This window comes from Microcaecilia unicolor, chromosome 2, assembly GCF_901765095.1.
Source record: "Microcaecilia unicolor chromosome 2, aMicUni1.1, whole genome shotgun sequence".
Classification (NCBI taxonomy): domain Eukaryota; kingdom Metazoa; phylum Chordata; class Amphibia; order Gymnophiona; family Siphonopidae; genus Microcaecilia; species Microcaecilia unicolor.
The window spans coordinates 27,246,774-27,267,315 of record NC_044032.1 but is presented as its reverse complement, the minus strand read 5'-3'; the positions used below and the strand labels follow the sequence as shown (position 1 = coordinate 27,267,315).

General features: G+C 48.4%; 1 protein-coding gene across 2 annotated transcripts in view; it reads left to right on the top strand.

The window, feature by feature from the left end:
• Window positions 1-20,542, top strand: part of LOC115462830 (ubiquitin-associated protein 1-like) — an 84,157-nt gene that overhangs the window by 30,800 nt on the left and 32,815 nt on the right. For both annotated transcript variants that reach the window (XM_030192859.1, XM_030192860.1), the window contains exon 4: window positions 16,270-17,208. In XM_030192859.1, the coding sequence (XP_030048719.1) occupies window positions 16,270-17,208 (939 nt within the window). The remainder of the gene's footprint in view (window positions 1-16,269; window positions 17,209-20,542) is intronic.

Genomic DNA, 20,542 nt, shown 5'->3' with positions numbered 1-20,542 from the left:
AAGGACCACATCCGCTTTTCTCCAGTCCCATGGAACCACCCTCATCTTTAAGGATTTATTAAACAAATCTTTAAGAGTACCTGCCAGAACCTCTCTGAGCTCTGTCAATATCCTAGGATGATCCCGTCCGATTCTGTGGCTTTGTCCAGCTTCAGATTTTCTAGTTGTTCATAAACACTTTCTTCTGTGAACAGTGCTATATTTATATTTATTTATTTGTTACATTTGTATCCCACATTTTCCCACCTTTTTGCAGGCTCAATGTGGCTTAAATAGTACCATAAACAGCGTTAGCCGATTCCGGTATGAACAAGGTGATATTGAGGTACATGTATGGTAAAGACCATTGTGGGGGGGGGGGGGGAACTTAGAGAGGGAGAGGAAGAAGATATGTCCAGTTACGGTCTTTGGTTATGTTATGGTGCTGGTATCTCTTGCCACTCAGGATTTCAGGATATCCAAAATGGAGTATGCATGAAAGATCTGCATATAATAGAGGCAGTGTATGCAACTCAAGATCATGCATTTCCTTGTCATCAAGCAGATGAAGCCATTACGTATGGGTTATGTCCATCAACCAGCAGGGGAGATAGAGAGCACTCAAACTTTCACAGTGCCTTCTTGGCCAGCTAGCTCCACTGCCTCTTCAGTATTCTCTATCTCCCTTAGCAGGGTGGCTGCAGCTTGTTTGAGCTCCAGAAAAATCTGCCGGGAGGTGGTTCCTGGCTTGCCAGTTGTTAACCGGGGTGTTGGAGGCTATAGCAGCTTCACTTTAAAGGCACATAGGTTAGCCCTTTCCCTGCCTTACCCATACCTCTGTGGATGTGGACATATTGCCTTGCTTTCCCTGTCCTTACCCACCAACAGTGGATGCAGGCATATAGGTTCGCCCTTTCCCTGCCTTTCCCACTCATCTGAGCCTCCGGAGTCTTCAATACCTCTGCTTTCCTCACAGCTTAATAAAAAAAAAAAAAAAAGTCGCGTCGCGTTTTTAAACGCAGAGACGCTGGAACAGAGGTTTTTGACCTGATTTTCAGCAGGATCGTAGTTGTACACTAGATCCTTTGAGGTAAGAGTGTTTTCCAACTCCTCCGGGGTGGGCCTGCGATCGGGGCGATTTTGGCGCGAAACCGCCATTTTGGATTTTACCACCGTTTTTCGGCGATGGCTGCGGACAATGTAAAGCGCTGTTCCACTTGTGGCAAGCGCAAATCAGCAGCAGGGCTCTGTAAATCGTGCTGTATTGGCGTAGGAGCCGGCCCGAGCATGGCGAGCGATGTTTCTTCCTGCTCTGAGCTGGCAGCGGGTGCCATTTTGCTTACACCGCATGGCGCGGCCTCCGTGGACACGGAGAGACCTGAGCCGGGTGGGGCACCTCGAGATGAGGTTATTTCAGGAGTGGCTAGCACCGGACAGGATTTGGGTGCCCAGGGTGAGATTTTCTCCCCGGATTTTGTGCTTTTGCTGCATAAAGCATACATGATGAAAAGAGCCCTTCCTCAAGGGTCGCCTGAGGCTCCTCTGATTGCCCCCCCGATGGATTCTGGCCTGGGACTGCCCAGTGAGGCTTTTTTCCCGGATGCTTGGCCTAAAGGTAAGCGCAGAAGGGTTAATTCCCCTTCAGATTGTGGTGCACCTTTTCCCCCCCCCGTGGTCGGGGTGTGAGGATTCGGAGAACTCTGACAGACGTTCTTGGTCTGAGGAACCAGAGTCAGGTGCGGATTTACCACAGGATCTGGATGATCCCTCCACGGTGAGGATTTTCCACCGTGATGAGCTGCCAGCGCTTATTTCAGATACCCTGCAGGCCCTCTCGATTGAAGATCCTGACAGTGGCATGGCCTCCTCGGGTAATCCCAGGATGGCTAGTACCAAGAAAGCTGCTCGGGCCTTCCCTTTGCATGACTCCATCCTAGAGCTTGTTTCGGCTCAGTGGGCTGACCCCGAGGGACCTTTGAGAGTTTCCAGGGCTATGGGGCAGTTATACCCTCTGCGTGAGGGACATATGGCTCGTTTTCAAATGCCTACAGTGGATGCCCTAGTCACTGCGGTGACAAAGAGAACTACCCTCCCTGTTGAAGGAGGTGTTGCCCTGAAGGATATTCAAGACCGTAGGCTGGAAACAGCATCGAAACGGTCCTTTGAAATTGCAGGTCTCACTGTTCGGGCATCTGCATGCAGCTGTTAAGCTGTGAGAGCCTGCCTAGCTTGGCTGCAACAGGCAGTGGCTCAGCCCGGAGATGGAGCGGAGCCCTTCTTGGATGTGGCTCCGTGGATGGAGGTGGCCTTGTCCTTTCTGGCTGATGCCCTTTATGACCTTGTCAGAGCTTCGGCTAAACAAATGGCAGTAGCAGTGGCGGCTCGCTGTCGTCTGTGGCTACGACACTGGGCAGCGGACATGGCCTCTAAGCAAAGGTTGGTGAAGTTGCCTTTTTAAGGACTTCTCCTATTTGGTGAGGAGTTAGAGAAAATTGTGAAAGGCCTGGGTGATCCAAAACCCCAGCGCTTGCCCGATGATAGGCAGAGGCCTTCCTCTAAGGGCCAGGCGGTCCACTCCTCGTACAGACCTCGCTTCCGTGAAGCTAGAAGGTACCGCCCGGGGCGTTCTGCTGGGTTCACTTCACGTGCCCGTGGTCAGCAGAGGAACTCCTTTCGCTCGGACAAGCGTTCCGTAGCCGGTGGCTCAAGACCAGGAGTTCAGGGGCGACCATCTCAATGATGGTGCGCCGGCCCTCTCCTCGATGCCTGTCATCGGAGGACGGCTTTCCCTCTTTTTCGAGGAGTGGGCCAAGATTTCCTAAGATCAGTGGGTTCTGGACCTGATCAGAGATGGATACAGAATAGAATTCAATGCTCCAGTAAGAGACGTGTTTGTGGAGTCCCGATGCGGTTCTGCCGTCAAACGGGCGGCGGTGGAGGAGACTTTACAAGGTCTGATTCAGTTAGGGGCAGTGACCCCGGTGCCTCCCGCCGAGCAAGGCTGCGGCCGATACTCCATCTACTTTGTGGTGCCGCGAAAAGGTGGGTCCTTTCGCCCTATTCTAGACTTAAAAGAAGTGAACAAGTCCCTGAGAGTGCGGCATTTCCACATGGAATCCCTGCGCTCCGTCATTGCGGCGGTTCAGCCAGGAGAGTTTCTCTCGTCTCTCGACCTGAAAGAAGCTTACTTGCACATATCGATTTGGCCCCCCGCATCAGAAGTTTCTGAGGTTTGCGGTGTTGGGAAAACATTTCCAGTTCAGGGCCTTGCCTTTTGGCCTCGCCACAGCTCCCCGAACCTTTTCGAAGGTAATGTTGGTAGTAGCTGCTTTTCTCAGGCGAGAAGGTATCAGGGTTCACCCGTACCTAGACGACTGGCTCATCAGAGCAGACTCTGCAACAGAGAGCTTACAAGCTACAGCCAGAGTGGTCTCAGTACTGCAATCTCTAGGCTGGGTCGTCAATATGGCCAAAAGTCACCTGTCCCCTTCACAATCTCTAGAGTTTTTGGGGGCCAGGTTTGACACAGTCTCGGGCTATGTGTTCCTACCCGAGCTAAGGCGGTGCAAGCTTCAGAATCAGGTCCGTCTGCTCCTGAGGATGCCCCGCCCACGAGCTTGGGACATTGTCCAGCTGCTGGGATCGATGACAGCCACGATGGAAGTGGTACCCTGGGCGAGAGCGCACCTGAGACCTCTACAGTATTCCCTACTCCGGAGATGGTCTCCTATTTCTCAGGATTACCAATGCAGACTTCCTTGGCTCCCTGCGGCCCGTCTCAGCATGGAGTGGTGGCTCTCGGACAGCATGCTGCGGCGAGGAATGCCGCTGACGCTCCCCGTTTGGTGCCTAGTGGTAACAGATGCCAGCCTGAAGGGCTGGGGCGCACACTGCAAGGGGAAGCATGCCCAGGGTCTATGGACACCCGAGGAGTCGGAGTGGTCCATCAACCGCCTAGAGTTGAAAGCGGTGTTTCAGGCGCTTCTGGCCTTTCAAGTGACCCTGGAAGGATTGGTTGTCAGAGTGATGTCGGACAACACGACAACGGTGGCCTATATAAATCGACAAGGCGGAACAAGGTGCAGAGCACTAGCCGCGCAGGCCGAACTGATTTGCCACTGGGCCGAGCTGCATCTTCAGTGTATGTCGGCAGCTCATATTGCAGGTCAGAGCAATGTGCAGGCCGATTATCTGAGCAGGCATCAGATCGATCCAGCAGAATGGAATCTGGCAGACGAAGTATTCCTGCAGATCTGTGCCAAATGGGGCAAGCCCGTGATGGATCTAATGGCGACAAGTGCCAATACCAAAGTCCCGTGCTTCAGCAGACGGAGAGATCCTCGCTCGGCGGGGTTGGATGCCTTGGCTCAACCCTGGCCTCCGGGTCTACTTTATGTGTTTCCCCCATGGCCCTTGATAGGGCGCCTGCTCTTGCGGATTCGGCTGCACCCAGGAGAAGTGGTCCTCATCGCCCCGGATTGGCCAAGGAGACCTTGGTATGCAGACCTCCGACAGATGCTCCTGGAGGCTCTTCTGCCGTTACCTCTGGTACCGAACCTGTTGACTCAGGGACCGGTAGCCGTGGAGGACGCCGGCCGCTTTGGTCTTAGGGCATGGCTATTGAGAGGGCGCAATTGAGGGATAAAGGTTATTCCAATAAAGTTATTTCCACTCTCCTGCAAGCGGTCCACTTCCGTGGCTTATGCCAGGATTTGGTGCCTGTTTGAGTCTTGGTGTGCTTCCAGAGCCATTGTTCCAATGCGGGCTCCTGTCTCGCCGATTCTGGACTTTTTGCAGGAAGGTGTACAAAAAGGCTTGGCCTATAATTCCCTGCGGGTGCAGGTGGCAGCGTTGGCCTCCCTTCGTGGTAAGGTGGAAGGCGTGTCTTTGGCTGCTCACCCAGATGTGGCACGGTTTCTTAGAGGGGTGCTTTGGCTCCGACCTCCAGTGCGAGCACCCTGTCCAGCTTGGAACCTGGGGCTAGTTTTGAAAACCCTGCAGGCATCTCCTTTTGAGCCGCTTCGGCGAGCATCGGAGAAAGACTTGTCACTGAAGGCCGTTTTTCTGGTGGGCATTACCTCGGCGAGATGGGTGTCAGAGCTCCAGGCGCTGTCCTGTAGAGACCCATTTCTGCAATTTTCAGAGTCCGGAGTCACGGTTCGGACCGTGCCTTCCTTTATGCCTAAGGTGGTTTCAGCTTTTCACTTAAACCAGCCTATTTTCTTGCCCTCTTTTTCAGAGGAAGAGTTTCCAGAATCTTTTGGGCAGCTGTACCTTTTGGATGTGCGCAGGACTCTGCTGCAGTATCTGCGAGTTACTAACTCTTTCAGGACTTCTGATCATCTGTTTGTTTTGCTATCCGGTTCTCGCAGAGGGTCTCCAGCATCTAAAGCCACTATTGCCCGCTGGCTCAAAGAAACTATCTTTTCAGCTTATCTGCTGGCCGGCAGGGTTCCGCCTGTAGCCTTTAAGGCACATTCTACTACAAAGGATGTTCCCCTCCTGGAGAGGGGTACTTTTGAATAAAAATAATGCATATGGAATTTCAGATAAAAATTTGGAGTCACTCTTCTGTAAGGCATACGCAGTGGGGAAGAAATGTATACTTAAGCACTGGACTCAGGCGGAGCCACCCTCAGTGTGGCTCTGGAGGAATAGATTACATGAGCTAATGCTTTGGGAGGCCAGATCGGCATTAAACAGTCCAAAGAGAAGGAAGCATTTTATAACAATATGGAACCCATACTTACAAAATATTTCTCATAAAGCAAGAAGTGCAGTGCTAAATAAATTGGGTAAACCCTAATTTGAGAAACACGTGGTCGAAATACACTACTTGCATAATTAAGAGCAGATTCACGATGGATGTTGAAAGAGGACTCCATGAAGTAAGGAGCTAAGAGTAGAGGCGATGAAGGGGGAGGGAGGGAGGGAGGGGGAGGGACATGATGGCAGGGGAGTTATCGTTAAATAAAATTGATGGTCACTGATGGAACAAGTACGAAGTGTATAAGTAAATATGCTGTATTGTTATGACTTTCATATGTTTGTTTTCTACAACATTGTTTATTAATATATGATCATCAATAAAAACCGTTTAAATATAAGGCACATTCTACTAGAGCGATTTCTTCCTCTTGGGCTGAAACTGGAGCACTCTCTCTTCAAGAGATATGCAGTGCAGCAACATGGGCTTCTAAGCTCTCCTTTGCCCGACATTACAGGCTGGATGTGGCTGCCAGGAGGGATGCGCGTTTTGGTGCACAAGTGCTAGCGCGTTGTGTGGCTTGTTCCCACCCTATCTAGGGATTGCTTTGTTACATCCCATACGTAATGGCTTCATCTGCTTGATGACAAGGAAGGGAAAATTAGGTTCTTACCGTGGTAATTTTCTTTCCTTTAGTCATAGCAGATGAAGCCATGAGCCCTCCCTGTATGATTGTCTGTATGCTGTGAATCTGTTTTTCAGGTTCTGTTCTAATTTCCTGAAGTTCCTTCCTTGGGAGAAAGTTGGAAAACAATCTTCAGTATTCATGTTCAGTTTAAATTTAGGAGGATGTGTTCATTCCCTCCAGCATGTTTTTTTTGGAGGATGTGTTGATTCTCTCCAGGAGGCGCGTGTGTTCCCCTCCAGTTCTATAAATAGGAGGATGAGTTCATTCCCTCCAGTGTGTTGGGAGGATGTGTGATTCCCTCCAGGAGGCGTGTGTGTTCACCTCCACTTATACAGTAAGGAGGATGAGTTTATTCCCTCCAGGAGGATGTGCATTCCCTCCTTTATGAGTTCATGCCCTTGTGATGGGCCATCGTTCGCTGTGAGGAAAGCTCTTGTGATTCCCATTGCGCTTTGCCATACTGGTTTGGAAGCTTCAAATACTGAAGAGGCAGTGGAGCTAGCTGGCCAAGAGGGCACTGTGAAAGTTTGAGTGCTCTCTATCTCCCCTGCTGGTTGATGGACATAACCCATACGTAATAGCTTCATCTGCTATGACTAAAGGAAAGAAAATTACCAAGGTAAGAACCTAATTTTCCCATTCATTGTGGATATCTGCTCCATTCTCATCTTTATCCACATAGCGATTCATAGCATCTTTCAATCTCACAATTCCATTTTTAATCTTCCTCCTTTCACTAATATTCCTGAAAAAATTCTTGTTGCCCCTCCTTTCATTTCTATCCATTTATTCTTGAGCTTTCGCCAGACGTATATCTCTCTTGGCTTTTTTTCAGTTTCATCCGGTATTCCTCTCTGTGGTCCTATTGAGTTTTTCTGTATTTCATGAATGCCAACTCTTTTAGCCTTTATTTTCTCAGCCACTTGTTTGGAGAACCTTATCAGTTTCCTTTTTTTTCACTTGCTTTTATTTACTCTCCTTTCATAAAGGTTAGTAGCCATACTTACAGCTCCTTTCAGCCTGGATCACAGTTTGTCCTCCCAGCCCATCAGTTTTTTCTTCAGTTGTTTCCCCATTTTACTAAAGTCAGAACGCTTGAAATCCAGGACTTTGAGTTTAGAGTGGCTGCCCTCCCCTTTAGCTGTTATATCAAACCAAACTGTTCGTTGATCACTGCCGCCCAGGTGGGCACCCACTCAGACATTAGACGCACTTTCCTCATTTGTGAGCACCAGATCCAGCGTCGCTCCCTCCCTGGTGGGTTCTCACTATTCGTCTGAGTAAGAGCACTTTGAAAGGCATCCACATTATTTCTACTTCTTTCTGATTCTGTAGATGGAACTTTCCAATTTGTATTTGGCATGATGAAATCTCCCAGCAACAGCACCTCTTTTCTTTCCCAACTTTTGGATATCTGTAACTAGATCATCTGGTTCCTCCGATTTATGTCAGAGCTCTGTAGACAACACTCATGTGGACAGAGGTTCCATCATCTCTTTTAAAGATGATCCATATCACTTCTTTCTTTCCCCAGGCCCCTGGCATTTCAGTCTCTCACATACAGCTATTCCTCCACCCTTACGACCACCTCTATCCTTCCTAAATAGATTGTAGCCGGGTATGTTTGCATCCCATTTGTGAGAATCATTGAACCATGTCTCTGTGATAGCAACAATGTCTAAGTCTGCCTCTAACATCGGGGCTTGCAGATCATGAACTTTGTTTCTTAGACTTTGAGCATTTGTCGTCATCGTTTTCTAGCTACATTTCAGTGGCAGTCTCACTTTCTGCTGTGTTGATAAGAAGTAATTTGCTAAGATTGTTGTTTTTCCATTGTTTTCTTTACTACTGTCACATCTTGTCTTTAGCTGGGGTGACCACTGTAAATGACCTGCCTCCATATGCCACCTCCACCTTCTAGTTTAAACTCCTAGAAACATATTGTCTGAATTTCTCACCAAGGATTTTTTTTCCTGCCACAGTGAAATGCAGCCCATCGTTACAATATAGTATTTTGTTTTTCCATGTATTGCCCTATCCTCCTATGTACTTAAAATCTTCTTGATGACACCAGGCTTTAAGCCACCTATTGAAATTCTTGGTATTTTATAAATTTTTCTTTCCTTGTCATCAACAGCAGATGAATCCATTAACTGATGGGTTGTATCTGCCTACCAGCAGGTGGAGATAGAGAACACTGAAAGCACATGGTGTTCCTGGACGCCCAGCCCCTTCTGCCTTCAGTATATCTCTATCTCCCAGCAGGTGTGGCCGTCGCTTTCTCAGCTCCTGGATTTCTGCCTGGGGTGGCTCCTGTGCTTTGCCAGTAGAGCGGGGGTTGTTGTGGCTGGTGGTGCCCACTTTAAAGGCATACTTGGTTTTCCCTGTCCCTGCCTTACCCCATTCCCCCTCCTCCCGGAGTTCCTCTGTGGCTGCCTGCCCTAACTTTCTTCACAGTTTAAAAAAAAAAATAAAAAGAGGCTTTCTCCAGAGCTCTCGGTTCGGTATAGCTTGACTGAAGCTCGTTTGACTGTCTCCTGAGGTGAGAGGTAGTGCCCAGCTCCTCCGGGGAGGTTCCCGCTGACAGCGCTCTGTGTGGGGTAAGTTTTGGCGCAAATGCGCCATTTTGTTTTCTGTATTGGATGGCTGCTGAAGGGGTTAAGCGCTGCTCCCACTGTGGGGAAATGCAGATCAGCAGCGGAGCTTTGCAGCACATGCTGCCTTGATGCTAATGCTGGCACGAGCATGGTGGGCGGTGATTCTTCCCGCCCGACGGAGTTGGCAGCGGGCACCATCTTGGAGGCGCCACGTGACTCGACCCTCGCGGTTGCGGAGGGGTCTGAGTTCAGGGGGACGCCTCGTTTAGAGGTTTCTAGAGGAGCTATTGTCTCCGCTTCCCCCAATGTGGGGGTGGATGCGCAGGGTGAGTTTTTCTCCCCTAAATTTGTGCTGCTGATGCCAAAGGCTTTTATGTTATATAAAGAGTACTGCCTGAGGCTCCTGACAATTCCTTTCGGACTGGGTTGCCTCCAGTTCTTGACAGCCCAGCGTCTGCTGGAGACTTTATTTCTTCCCCCGAGCTTTTGGCTGACGCTAAGCGTAGACGATTGAATACCCCGACTGAGGGGGACTCTTCACTCTGTTCCCCCCTGTGGACTAGTTTCGGGGAGTCTTAGGGGTCTGGCAGGCCCTCACGGACTGATGATCCAGACGAGGGTGGCTGCTTGCCACAGGAGTTGGATGACCCTAAAGCGGTTCGGATTTTCCACTGCAACGAGCTGCCAGCTCTCATTTCTGATGCCTTACAGGCCCTTTGTATTGAAGATCCTGACGAGGGCGCTGCCTCTTCTATTAATCCTAGAATGGCTTTACTAAGAAGCCTTCTCGGGCTTTTCCCGTGCATGCTTCCATCCAAGAGCTTATTTCAGCTCAATGGTCTGACCCTGATGGTCCCTTGAAGGTGGCCAGGGCTATGTGCACCTTTATCCTCTGAGTGAAAGTCAGTTGGCCCTCTTTGGGATGCCTAAAGTGGATTCTTTAGTCATGGCTGTGACTAAAAAGACTACTCTCCTGGTGGAGGGAGGGGTCGCTTTGAAAGATATGCAGGACCAGCGGCTGGAATCTGCGCTGAAGCGGTCCTTTGAAATCTCGGGCCTGTCCTTATGGGCGGCTATTTGCAGTTCCTATGCAGCCTGGGCCTGCCTTTTCTGGTTGCAGCAGGCGGTTGAGCAGCTCGCCGATGGAGCGGGTTCCCTCGATGAGGTCGGCCCGCGTATGGAGTCTGCCCTGTCTTTTTTGGCTGATGCCCTTTATGATCTGGTCAGAGCTTCGGCTGATGTCTGTGGCAGTTGCTGCCTGCCGCCTTCTTTGGCTCCGGCATTGGGCAGCTGACATGGCCTCTAAACAAAGGCTGGTGAGGTTACCCTTTTGGGGCCTTCTTTTATTTAGGGAGGATTTGGAGAAGATTGGTAAGGACCTAGGGGACTCTAAGTCCCAACGGTTGCCTGAGGATAGGCTGAGGCCTTCTTCCAAAAGTCCTTCTTTTCCCTCCTCTTCCAGGCCACGTTTTCGCGAACCTCGCAGATATCGCCTGGGGCGCTCTGTGGAGTTTGGTCAACGTACCCGTTTCCAGTACAGGAACTCCTTTTGTTCGGACAAACGCGCTGCGGCATCCGGGCAATGCCCAGGAGTTCAGGGGCGTCCTCCACAATGATGGGGCGCCGGTCCACTCGTTGGTTCCCGCAGTAGGGGGTCGTCCTCTCCCTTTTTCTCGAGGAGTGGACCAAGGGTACTTCGGATCAGTGGGTTCTGGACCTGATCAGAGAAGGTTACCGACTAGAATTCGCTGCCCTGGTGAGAGAAGCGTATTTTTTGGAATCCCAATGCGGCATTGCCGTCAAGCGGGCAGCGGTAAACAAGACCTTGCAGGTGTTGCTGTAGCTCGGAGCGGTGGTTCCAGTTCCTCCCACCGAACACGGCTGCGGTCGCTACTCCATCTATTTTGTGGTGCCTCGAATAGGCGGGTTGTTAAGACCTATCCTCGACTTACGCAGAGTCAGTGAGGCCTTAGGAGTGCAATACTTCCGTTTGGAAACCCTGCGCTCCGTCATTGTGGCGGTACAGCCAGGAGAGTTTCTCACATCTCTGGACCTCAAGGAAGCGTATTTGCATATTCTCATCTGGCAGCTACATCAGCGGTTTCTCCGGTTTGCGGTATTGAGCCAACATTTCCAGTTTCGCGCCTTGCCTTTCGGCCTGGCAACTGCCCCTCGGATTTTTTCCAAGGTGATGGTAGTGGTGGCTGCCTTTCTCAGGCGAGAGGGTATCAGAGTTCACCCTTATCTCGAGGACTGGCTAATCAGAGCGGATTCGGCAGACGAAAGCCGACTTGTCACAGCCAGAGTTGTTACAGTTCTTCAGACTCTGGGTTGGGTAGTCAGTATGCCCAAAGTCACCTGACCACCTTTGTCTCTCGAGTATTTGGGGGTCCAGTTCGACACGGCTTCGGGGTTCGTTTTTCTTCCCGACAACAGGCGTCTCAAGCTTCAGAATCAGGGCCGCATGCTCCTTCGGATGCCTCGCCCCCAAGCTTGGGACTTTGTTCAGCTCTGGGATCGATAACGGCCACCATAGAGGTGGTTCCCTGGGCGAGAGCTCACATGAGACCGCTGCAGCTTGCTCTGCTTCAGCAATGGTCTCCGATTTCCCAGGAATACCAAGGTGGCTTTCCAACAGCATGATACGGCAGGGGATGCCGCTGGCTCTTCCGTTTTGGTGTCTGGTGATAATGGATGCCAGCCTTTCGGGCTGGGGAGCTCGTTGCCGGGGACGCTTTGCTCAGGGTCTGTGGTCCACCGCGGGAGCGGGATGGGCCATCAATCGCTTGGAACTGAGAGCGATATTCCAGGCTTTTCTGGCCTTCCATAGGACGCTGAAGGGTCTTCCTGTCTGAGTTCTGTTGGACAACAGGACAGCAGTGGCCCACGTCAATCGTCAGGGCGGCACTCTGTGCAGGGCCTTGGCTGCAGAGGCGTCTGATCTGCGACTGGGCCAAGCGCCACCTAGAGCTGCTGTCTGCGGCTCACATAGCCGGTCAGAGCAACGTACTAGCCGATTTCCTCAGCAAACATCAAATCGACCCAGCAGAATGGGAACTGTCAGAAGAAGTTTTTCTTCATATTTGTGCCAAATGGGGGGACTTCAGGCTTGGACCTCATGGCGTCAAGCGTAAACGCCAAAGTCCCTCGCTTTTTCAGCAGAAGGAGAGATCGTCACTCGGCGGGGTTGGATGCTCTGGCTCAACCTTTGCTCTTGGTTCTCCTGTATGTGTTCCCTTTTTGGCTCTTGATAGGGTGAATACTACTTTGGATTCGCCTGCACCGAGGATTGGTGATACTCATCGCCCCGGATTGGCCAAGGCGTCCGTGGTACGTGGATGCGGATCTGGTGGACGCGCCTCTTCCTTTGCCTCGGGTTCTGAACTTTAGTTCAGGGTCCGGTTGTCATGATTGTGACTATTTTCTTGGTTTGTGCTCCTCTTGCCCTCTGGTTGCCAGAACCGGTGGCTGCCATAGACTTTCCAGACTCTTTTCGGTCCGGTCCAGATATTGTATCCCTCCAGTCTTGCTTGGATGTTTGGCAGCTAGCTTCACCCTTAGCTGCCTTGAGATTGCTGCAGCTTGAGCCTCAGCTGCTGATGGGCTTATTAGCCACCTGGAAACTTTCTGCTTTGCCTTTGGCAATGCCAAGGTCCAGGTTGTTGTTTGTGCTTAGTGCACTTCTGCCTTGTCTTGCTTAGCCTTGTTTCTTAGTGTCCCTAGTCTGTATTTCTTGCCTGTTTGAGTCTCCTGAATCCTGTCTTGAATCTAGTCCTTCCCTGTCTGCTTTTTTTTTTTTTGTTACATTTGTACCCTGCGCTTTCCCACTCATGGCAGGCTCAATGCGGCTTACATGGGGCAATGGAGGGTTAAGTGACTTGCCCAGAGTCACAAGGAGCTGCCTGTGCCTGAAGTGGGAATCGAACGCAGTTCCTCAGCTCCCCAGGACCAAAGTCCACCACCCTAACCACTAGGCCACTCCTCCACTCCTTTTGGCTTCCTTTCCCTTCTGGTTGTGAACCTTGTGTTTGTTTCCTGCCTGTTTGAGACCCTGTACCTTGCACCCTGTTCTAGCCAAGCTTGTGTTGTTTCTTTTCTGCTTGAGAATCCTGTATCCTATCCAGTCCTAGTTGGTGGGTTTTTGCCTGCTGCTGCCGCTCCCCATCAGCAGCCCAAGGGCTCACGATTCCAGACTTATCCTTGAGAACCTGACACCGGTGACTGTGGAAGATCCTTGCTGCTTTGGTCTTACGGCCTGGCTTTTGAGAGGGCGCAATTGAGGGACAAGGGCTATTCTAATAAGGTTATTGCCACGTTCTTGCAGGCTCGCACGCGGTCTACCTCTGCGACTTATGCTCAGATCTGGCGCACTTTTGTGGCGTGGTGTACTCCAAAGTCTATCTCGCCGACTCTGGCTACAGTCTCGCTTTTGCTGGACTTGTTGCAGGACGGGCTACAAAAAGGCCTGGCCTACAATTTCCTTCGAGGTCAAGTGGCAGCGTTGGCCTGCTTCCGGGGGAAAGTCTCCAGCTTGTCCCTTGCTGCTCTTCCGGATATTGTCTGATTTCTCAGAGAGGCGCTTCGTCTTCGTCCTCCTTTGCGGTCGCTCTGTCCGGCTTGGAACCTGGGGCTCCTGTTGAAGGCGCTCCAGCGATCTCCGTTTGAGCCTTTTAATGGGCTTTTGAGAAAGATGTGTCTCGACAGTTTTTTTTAGTGGCAATGACGTCGGCAAGAAGACTGTCTGGTTTCAGGTTCTTTCCTGTCGGGATCCTTTTCTACAGTTCACGGAATCCAGGGTAACTGTTCGTACGGTGCCTTTCTTTCTGCCTAAAGTGGCTTCAGCTTTTCACCTGAACCAGCCCATTTTTTATTCCTTCCTTTTGTAAGGAGGAGTTTCCAGACTCGTTTGGGCAGTTGCGCCTTTTGGAGGTCCGCAGGGCTCTGTGGCAGTATCTGCAGATGTCAAATGAGTTTAGGAATTCTGATCATTTATTTGTTCTGTTGGCAGGTCCCCGATGGGGGTTTCTGGCGTCTAAGGCCACTATAGCCCGCTGGCTTAAGGAACTCATTTTTTTTCTGCTTATCTGCTTTCAGGGCGGTCGCCGCCTGAAGCGTTTAAAGTGCACTCTACAAGGGTAATGTCCTCTTCGTGGACTGAAATGGGTGTCTTTTCTCTTCAAGAGATCTGTCGTGTGGCTACCTGGGCTTCTCAGCTCTCTTTTGTGCGGCATTACAGGCTGGATGTGGCAGCGCGGCAGGATGCGCATTTTGGAGCGCAAGTGCTTGCTCGTGGAGTTGCCTGTTCCCACCCTACTTAGGGATGGCTTTCGTACATCCCATCAGTTAATGGATTCATCTGCTGTTGATGACAAGGAAGGGAAAATTAGGTTCTTACCTTGATAATTTTCTTTCCTTTAGTCACAGTGGATAAATCCATGATCCCTCCCTGTCTGACTTTAGTTTTTGTACAGATGTTGCATACAGACATTGTGCCTCATCAGGAGTACTTGAAGACAAGCTATCAGAGTTACTACATGTTGTTTTTATTACAGGAGGTTGATAATGTCCCTCCTTTGTTTGTTTATTGCTCCGGTTTAGCGGGGTTTGTTCTCTGTGAGGAAAGTTTGTTATTTTGCCTTTCTTATTCACTCTGCTTTGGAAATTTCATATACTGAAGGCAGGGGGGGCTAGGTGTCCAGGAACACCATGTGCTTTCAGTGTTCTCTATCGCCACCTGCTGGTAGGTGGATACAACCCATCAGTTAATGGATTCATCTGCTGTGACTAAAGGAAAGAAAATTATCAAGGTAAGAACCTAATTTTCCCCTCCCTTTCCAAAAGTAGGTAGTACTTCAGAAAAAGCTACTGTTTCCACCAAAGATTGTAACTCCTCCCCCAGCTCCTGAAAAGTTCTCTGTGCTGCAAGTGGGGGGGTATTGGCCAGATCATTTGTTCCCAAGTGGATAACAACATCAGTGTTACTCCTTAGTTTCTTCTTTGATTATAGTCAGTATTTGCTTGGTACTCCTGGTAGCTGAGGAGCATGGAAGACATTTTACTTTGCTGGGCCCCTTGAGCTGTGTTCCAAAGTTTTAATGCCTCTTGATAATGGAATCCCGTAGCAGCAACAGTTTTCTGTTAAAAGATTCTTTCTTAGTGTTTTGGGGGTGTCTCTTCACTTGACACCTTCATTGGTTTTTGTTCTACTTCGGTTCTATTTTCTGGAGCATCACAGTGCTGAAATGGAGCAAAAGAATTCTGTAGGGGCAGCAATTGTGAGGGCGGATGCTTCTGTACCACATGTCGTAGTCTACCTGAGCCTACTGTGATCTCTATTCTCAGGTGGTTTTATTCTTTGAGGCAGTGGTAAGAAATTGGTATGATTCTGTGCAGTGATAGAAGCTGTTTTAATTGCATCCAATTCCTGCTTTAATTTGTTGCGCTCCTGTTTTCTAAGTGATCTATTAATGCCCCCTTTCCTTACAAGTCATTAGACACTACAGAGAATAGGATAGCTGGTTTGAAACCAACAAACTATAACTCCCAGAAAGTAAGTGGATACTGGCAGGCTGTTGGTGGCTAAGTACCATTCAGTAAGCTCATGGGATCTAGGTAGCCAGATGTTTTTGACAGCTGTTTAGATTGTTACAAAGCCTGGTATTAAGACGTGGGCTGTGTGGGTTAAACAGGGGAGCTTGTATACTTATTTATCCAAGATGATATAAAGCCAGAGTAAGATGAAAGCTACAAAAATTGAGAGATCAATAATGCTACAAGAAGTTAAGCTTTGGTAGCTGGAATATATTGTTAACAGGAATCGAAGGGAAGATAGTATGGGCCAATTGGTGCTTCATCTGTTGTTAAGTACTGTTATTGGGTTCTTCTGTTCTTCTTGATGTGGTTCACTTTGTTTCTGGAACAATTAAAATCACAATTTCCTGTCCTAATAAATGACCAGTCACCAAAAAGATGTAATCTGCTGCTTTGAAGTGTGCATTTGTTTTGAGGCTCTGCAACATTTGGACAGTTACATAGCTACTTTTTTTTTTTTCCTTGACAAGCCAACTGCAGTGAAGTTTTTTTTTGTTCAGTTTCAGAAGCTGTCATGTAGTGACAACTTAAAACACAAAACAAACCAACCCCCCCTCCCCTAACTTTGGTTTTTACCCCAGACACTTCTGCATGCATGTATCTGAAGTACTAGGACTGTACACCACAGTAGGTGAAAAGTGCTTTGGAAATGATCTTTGTCTTGTCGTTTTATTGAAAAGTTGTCTCACCTCTTGTTTGTTTTGCAGTATGACTTCTCTTTGGAAAAGAAAACATTAAAATGGGCTGAAGAGATTCAGCAGATTCAAGAGGCCCAGAGAGAGGCAGAGTTGAAAGCTGAAGCGGCTCTAGCAGATGCTAAGGACAGCTCGCAAGGCAACCCTGAGGGTGATAAAATGGGGTTTTCCAATGGCTGTGACCCAGCAACTATGCCACCCCCAATTAACCCTGTACTTGCCAGCTTACAGCATAACAATATTTTGACCCCAACCCCAGCCAATGCCGGTGCCATAAAGCAGAAGACCGTGAGCCCAATTCAGATCAAGGCTGACTTCAACCCAGCAGATTTTGAATGTGAGGAAGACCCATTTGATAAACTGGAATTAAAAACAATTGATGAAAAGGAAGAGTTAAAGAATATTCTTGACATTCATGTTCAGCCTATTGCAAAGCCAGTGTTGGACAAAAAATTACCCAAGGTAGGGCCCAAAGTGGTGCCAGAGTCTTCATTAAAGGATGAGGATGTTTTGGCCTCCATGGAAGGAGCTACCATAGACTTTAAGCCCCATCATAAACCTAATGGCTTTATCACTTTACCGCAATTGGAAAACTGTGAAAAGCTGCCTCTGTCTTCCAAAGTGTCTCTATCCCCTATTACGACTGTCAGCAATATCAAATCTCTCTCCTTTCCAAAACTGGATTCAGATGACAGTGAGTTAAAATCAGCCAAGCATGTAAGCACTTTCCACAGCACTACCTGCCTCTCGAATGGCACTTTTCTTAAACCCTTAAAGACCTGCACCCAGAACAATGCTAGTGAACTCAATGGACATCAACTGCTAGGTTTGTCTGCTTTACATTTGGATAATGTAATGGGAGTTTCAACGCTATCCTCTTGTAGCATGCCTATTATGTCAAAAACACCTTCTACAGAAGAATTGTCATGTCCTCAAAATACAGCAACAATGGTAAGGCATTAGAGCTGTAGGTCAGTGTTTTGGGAGCTAAGGGACACGAAGTGTGACTTTGTGTTTTAGCACCATCTGTTCAAATAAGTACAATGTGAACCTCTATCCCATTTGTGGCACTTAGTATCTGAAGTGGCTTAGAACCTTACCTCCACATACCTAATTTGAACTACAGTAAGTCTTTCTTAGCTGATGCTCTGGATTATCTGACATACTCTGGTGACGTTCCAGTATTGTCATAGAGCTGCATGCAGGTTTTTTTTCCCCCTGTTTCCTGGCATCGCTTTTAGTTAAGGTAAGATTCTTGGGGACATTGTTTTAAACTTTTTTTTTTTTTTTCTGCTTCTTTGAAACATTTGTTCAATACACTGCTACTATTTTATCCCTCATCCACTTTTATTGATTATCCAATAACCTATCAGTCCTGTTTTACATCGGATAATTGAGACTGCTGTAGTTTAATTTCATGTTACATTGGCATTCCAGTGCCTCTGTTAGTCATGGAGCGAACTAGGCCCTTCAGAAATCAACAGGATCACAAGTCCTCACAACTGGCATTCAAAGGAGTTCATATGAGAAATAGTGCTCTAGGTTAATACAACTTTTTCTAATACTTAAGAGAGGCACTACTGCTCATGTGCATGATTTTGTGTTGTGTGGTATCTCCTCAGTAATGCTGGTTACACAAAATGTAATTTTTCTTTTTTGTCTTCTAGTTTTTCATGTGAGGATATCCTTTTTCCTTCCTAGCATCCTTAGGCTCTTTGTATGTCTCTTTTTTTCCCTTTCCTTTCCCTCTCCTCCCCCCTCTTTTTCTGTGTTTGTCTTCAATTGCACCTTTTTGGTGCTTGGTGGTCTGGCCAGGCCTGTTTTTTTCAAAACTGAGTCTCTTGATTTTGTTGCAGTTAGTCTTTAGCATAAAAAAAAGACAGTAGCAGGTTTAACAAATGAAGAGGTGAGTTCCAAAACCTGTTAAGTACATATTTTTCCAAAAGTTAGTTTATACCGCAGTGGCGTAGCCAGAAGGCAATTTTTGGGTGGGCACTAGAGTTGCCAACTTTTTTGAAAGAGAAAAAACAGCAAGCTGATGCACCCATGCTCTGTCCCTACCCCACTCCATGCTCGACCTCTACCTCACTCCCAGTAACTTATGAGGATAGCAGTTCAGGCTTCAGTGGCTGCAGGCCAATTGAGTGCTAAGGGAAGTACAATAGACTGCACTCTTGAGGCCCATTGAGCCATGGTCCTTCAACACACACATGGTATTGAAGCCAAACCCATTCCACATCCAGAGAACCTCCTTGCCCTCCACCAATAATGGATACAGAGCAGAGCAAGGGCATTTCCACATAAAACTCACCATACAAAGAAATTTTGGTCTCTAGTGTAATCTCAATAACAGACATATTATAAAGTAATTAAAAAAAAATCTATAAAACAAAAGTCACTCAGAACCTAGAGCAAATCTACCATGTCAGCACTAACTTCCAAAACAAGGATCCTACCTATGAAAAGTGGGGTCCTAAAATACCAATACATTTATCAGGAAAGCTGAACAAGCTAAATTACTACAGAATGCTACATAGAAACTTCATGCTAACAGAGTACCTCCGTCACACACACACAACACAAATGCCAAATAAAGAATAAGTGACCACAAACTCTAGAAAGAAATTAAACAGAAACACCAAGAAAAAAGACCTTGCATGTAGTACAACATCAGAGAAACAAGAAAGAAAGGCATTTCCTCCCTTGCAAAATATAAAGATGGCACATGCCAGGGATGGTGTTAGGGGTTGCAACTAGGGCAATCGTGCTTGATTCCCTGGCCAGAGAAAGCCCTACGCCTGCTGGAAGCTGAAGGTGTAGCCTGGTAATGGACTTTGGGGTCTGCTTCTAGATTTCTGCCCTGGACCCCAGCCTAACACCAGCTCTGGCAAGATGGCCATTCCAAATCTGACATATTATATTCACAACATAGAAAATAATTTTATGTACCTTTTTGTTGTCTGGTCATAGTAACATAGTAACATAATAGATGACGGCAGAAAAAGACCTGCATGGTCCATCCAGTCTGCCCAACAAGATAAACTCGTGTGTATACCTTACCTTGATTTGTACCTGCCTTTTTCAGGGCACAGACCGTAGAAGTCTGCCCAGCAGTATTTCCCGCCTCCCAACCACCAGTCCCGCCTCCCATCACTGGCTCTGGCACAGACCGTATAAGTCTGCCCTCCACTATCCTCGCCTCCCAACCACCAACCCCTCTTCCCCCACCTGCTCTGCCACCCAATTTTGGCTAAGCTTCTGAGGATCCATTCCTACTGCATTTTATTTTTCAAATCTTATTGGTCCCAGTCTCTGGTTTCTGCTTCCTTCTGTCGTCTCTTGCCAGGGTTTCCTGTCTATTTGACATTTCTTCTTTCTCCATGTCCATCATCCATCTCCCATCTGTTTTCCTATATTTCCTTGTCCAGTATTTCCCCTGTGTTCATACCCCTCATCCATCATCATTCTTCTGTGCACCTATGCACCCCATACACAGCATCTCCCCTCTGTGTTCCTTGTCTGGCATCTCCCCTCTGTGTCCATATACCCCCCTCTCCAGTGTGCAGCACTGTATCTCTATTCCATATTCCCCATCCCCCCTACTTGTTATGCATTGCCCCTCTGTGCCCATATGCCATCCCCATACAGCATCTCACATTTGTGTCCCTGTCACCACCTAATGCCTGTTATCTCCTTTCTGTATCTGTACACCTCCCTATGTCCCCTTTCTCCCTCCTCCACACCAGTGTGGCCCTCTCCTCTCTGACCCCACCCCAACCAGTTTAGCTTCCTATCTTCCTTTCCCCTTATGCATCTGGCTCTTTCTCCCACTGTGGGTTCAGCATTTGACCCCCTCTTCCTTTATTCCCTTGTCCAGCATATCTCTCCCTTCCCTCTAATGCCCATAGGTCCAGCACCTTTCTCCCTTCGCTGTAGCCCTCCTTGCAGGTCCACATCTCTCTCCTTTTTCTTCAGCCCCTCTGCATATCCAGCACATCTCCCCTTTCCCTCCAACCCCCCTCCCCTGCATATCTATGCAGCAGACTTTGATCCTGGGGAACTGGGTTCAATTCCTGAGGACAAGTCATCGTGGATAAGACGTTAAAAACATCTGCCCAGTGTGCTGCCGCGGCTAAGAAAGCACACAGAATGTTGAGTATTATTAGGAAAGGGATGGAAAACAAACATGAGGATGCTATAATGCCGTTGTGTCGCTCCATGGTGCGGCCGCACCTCGAATATTGTGTCCAATTCTGGTCGCCGCATCTCAAAAAAGATATAAAGG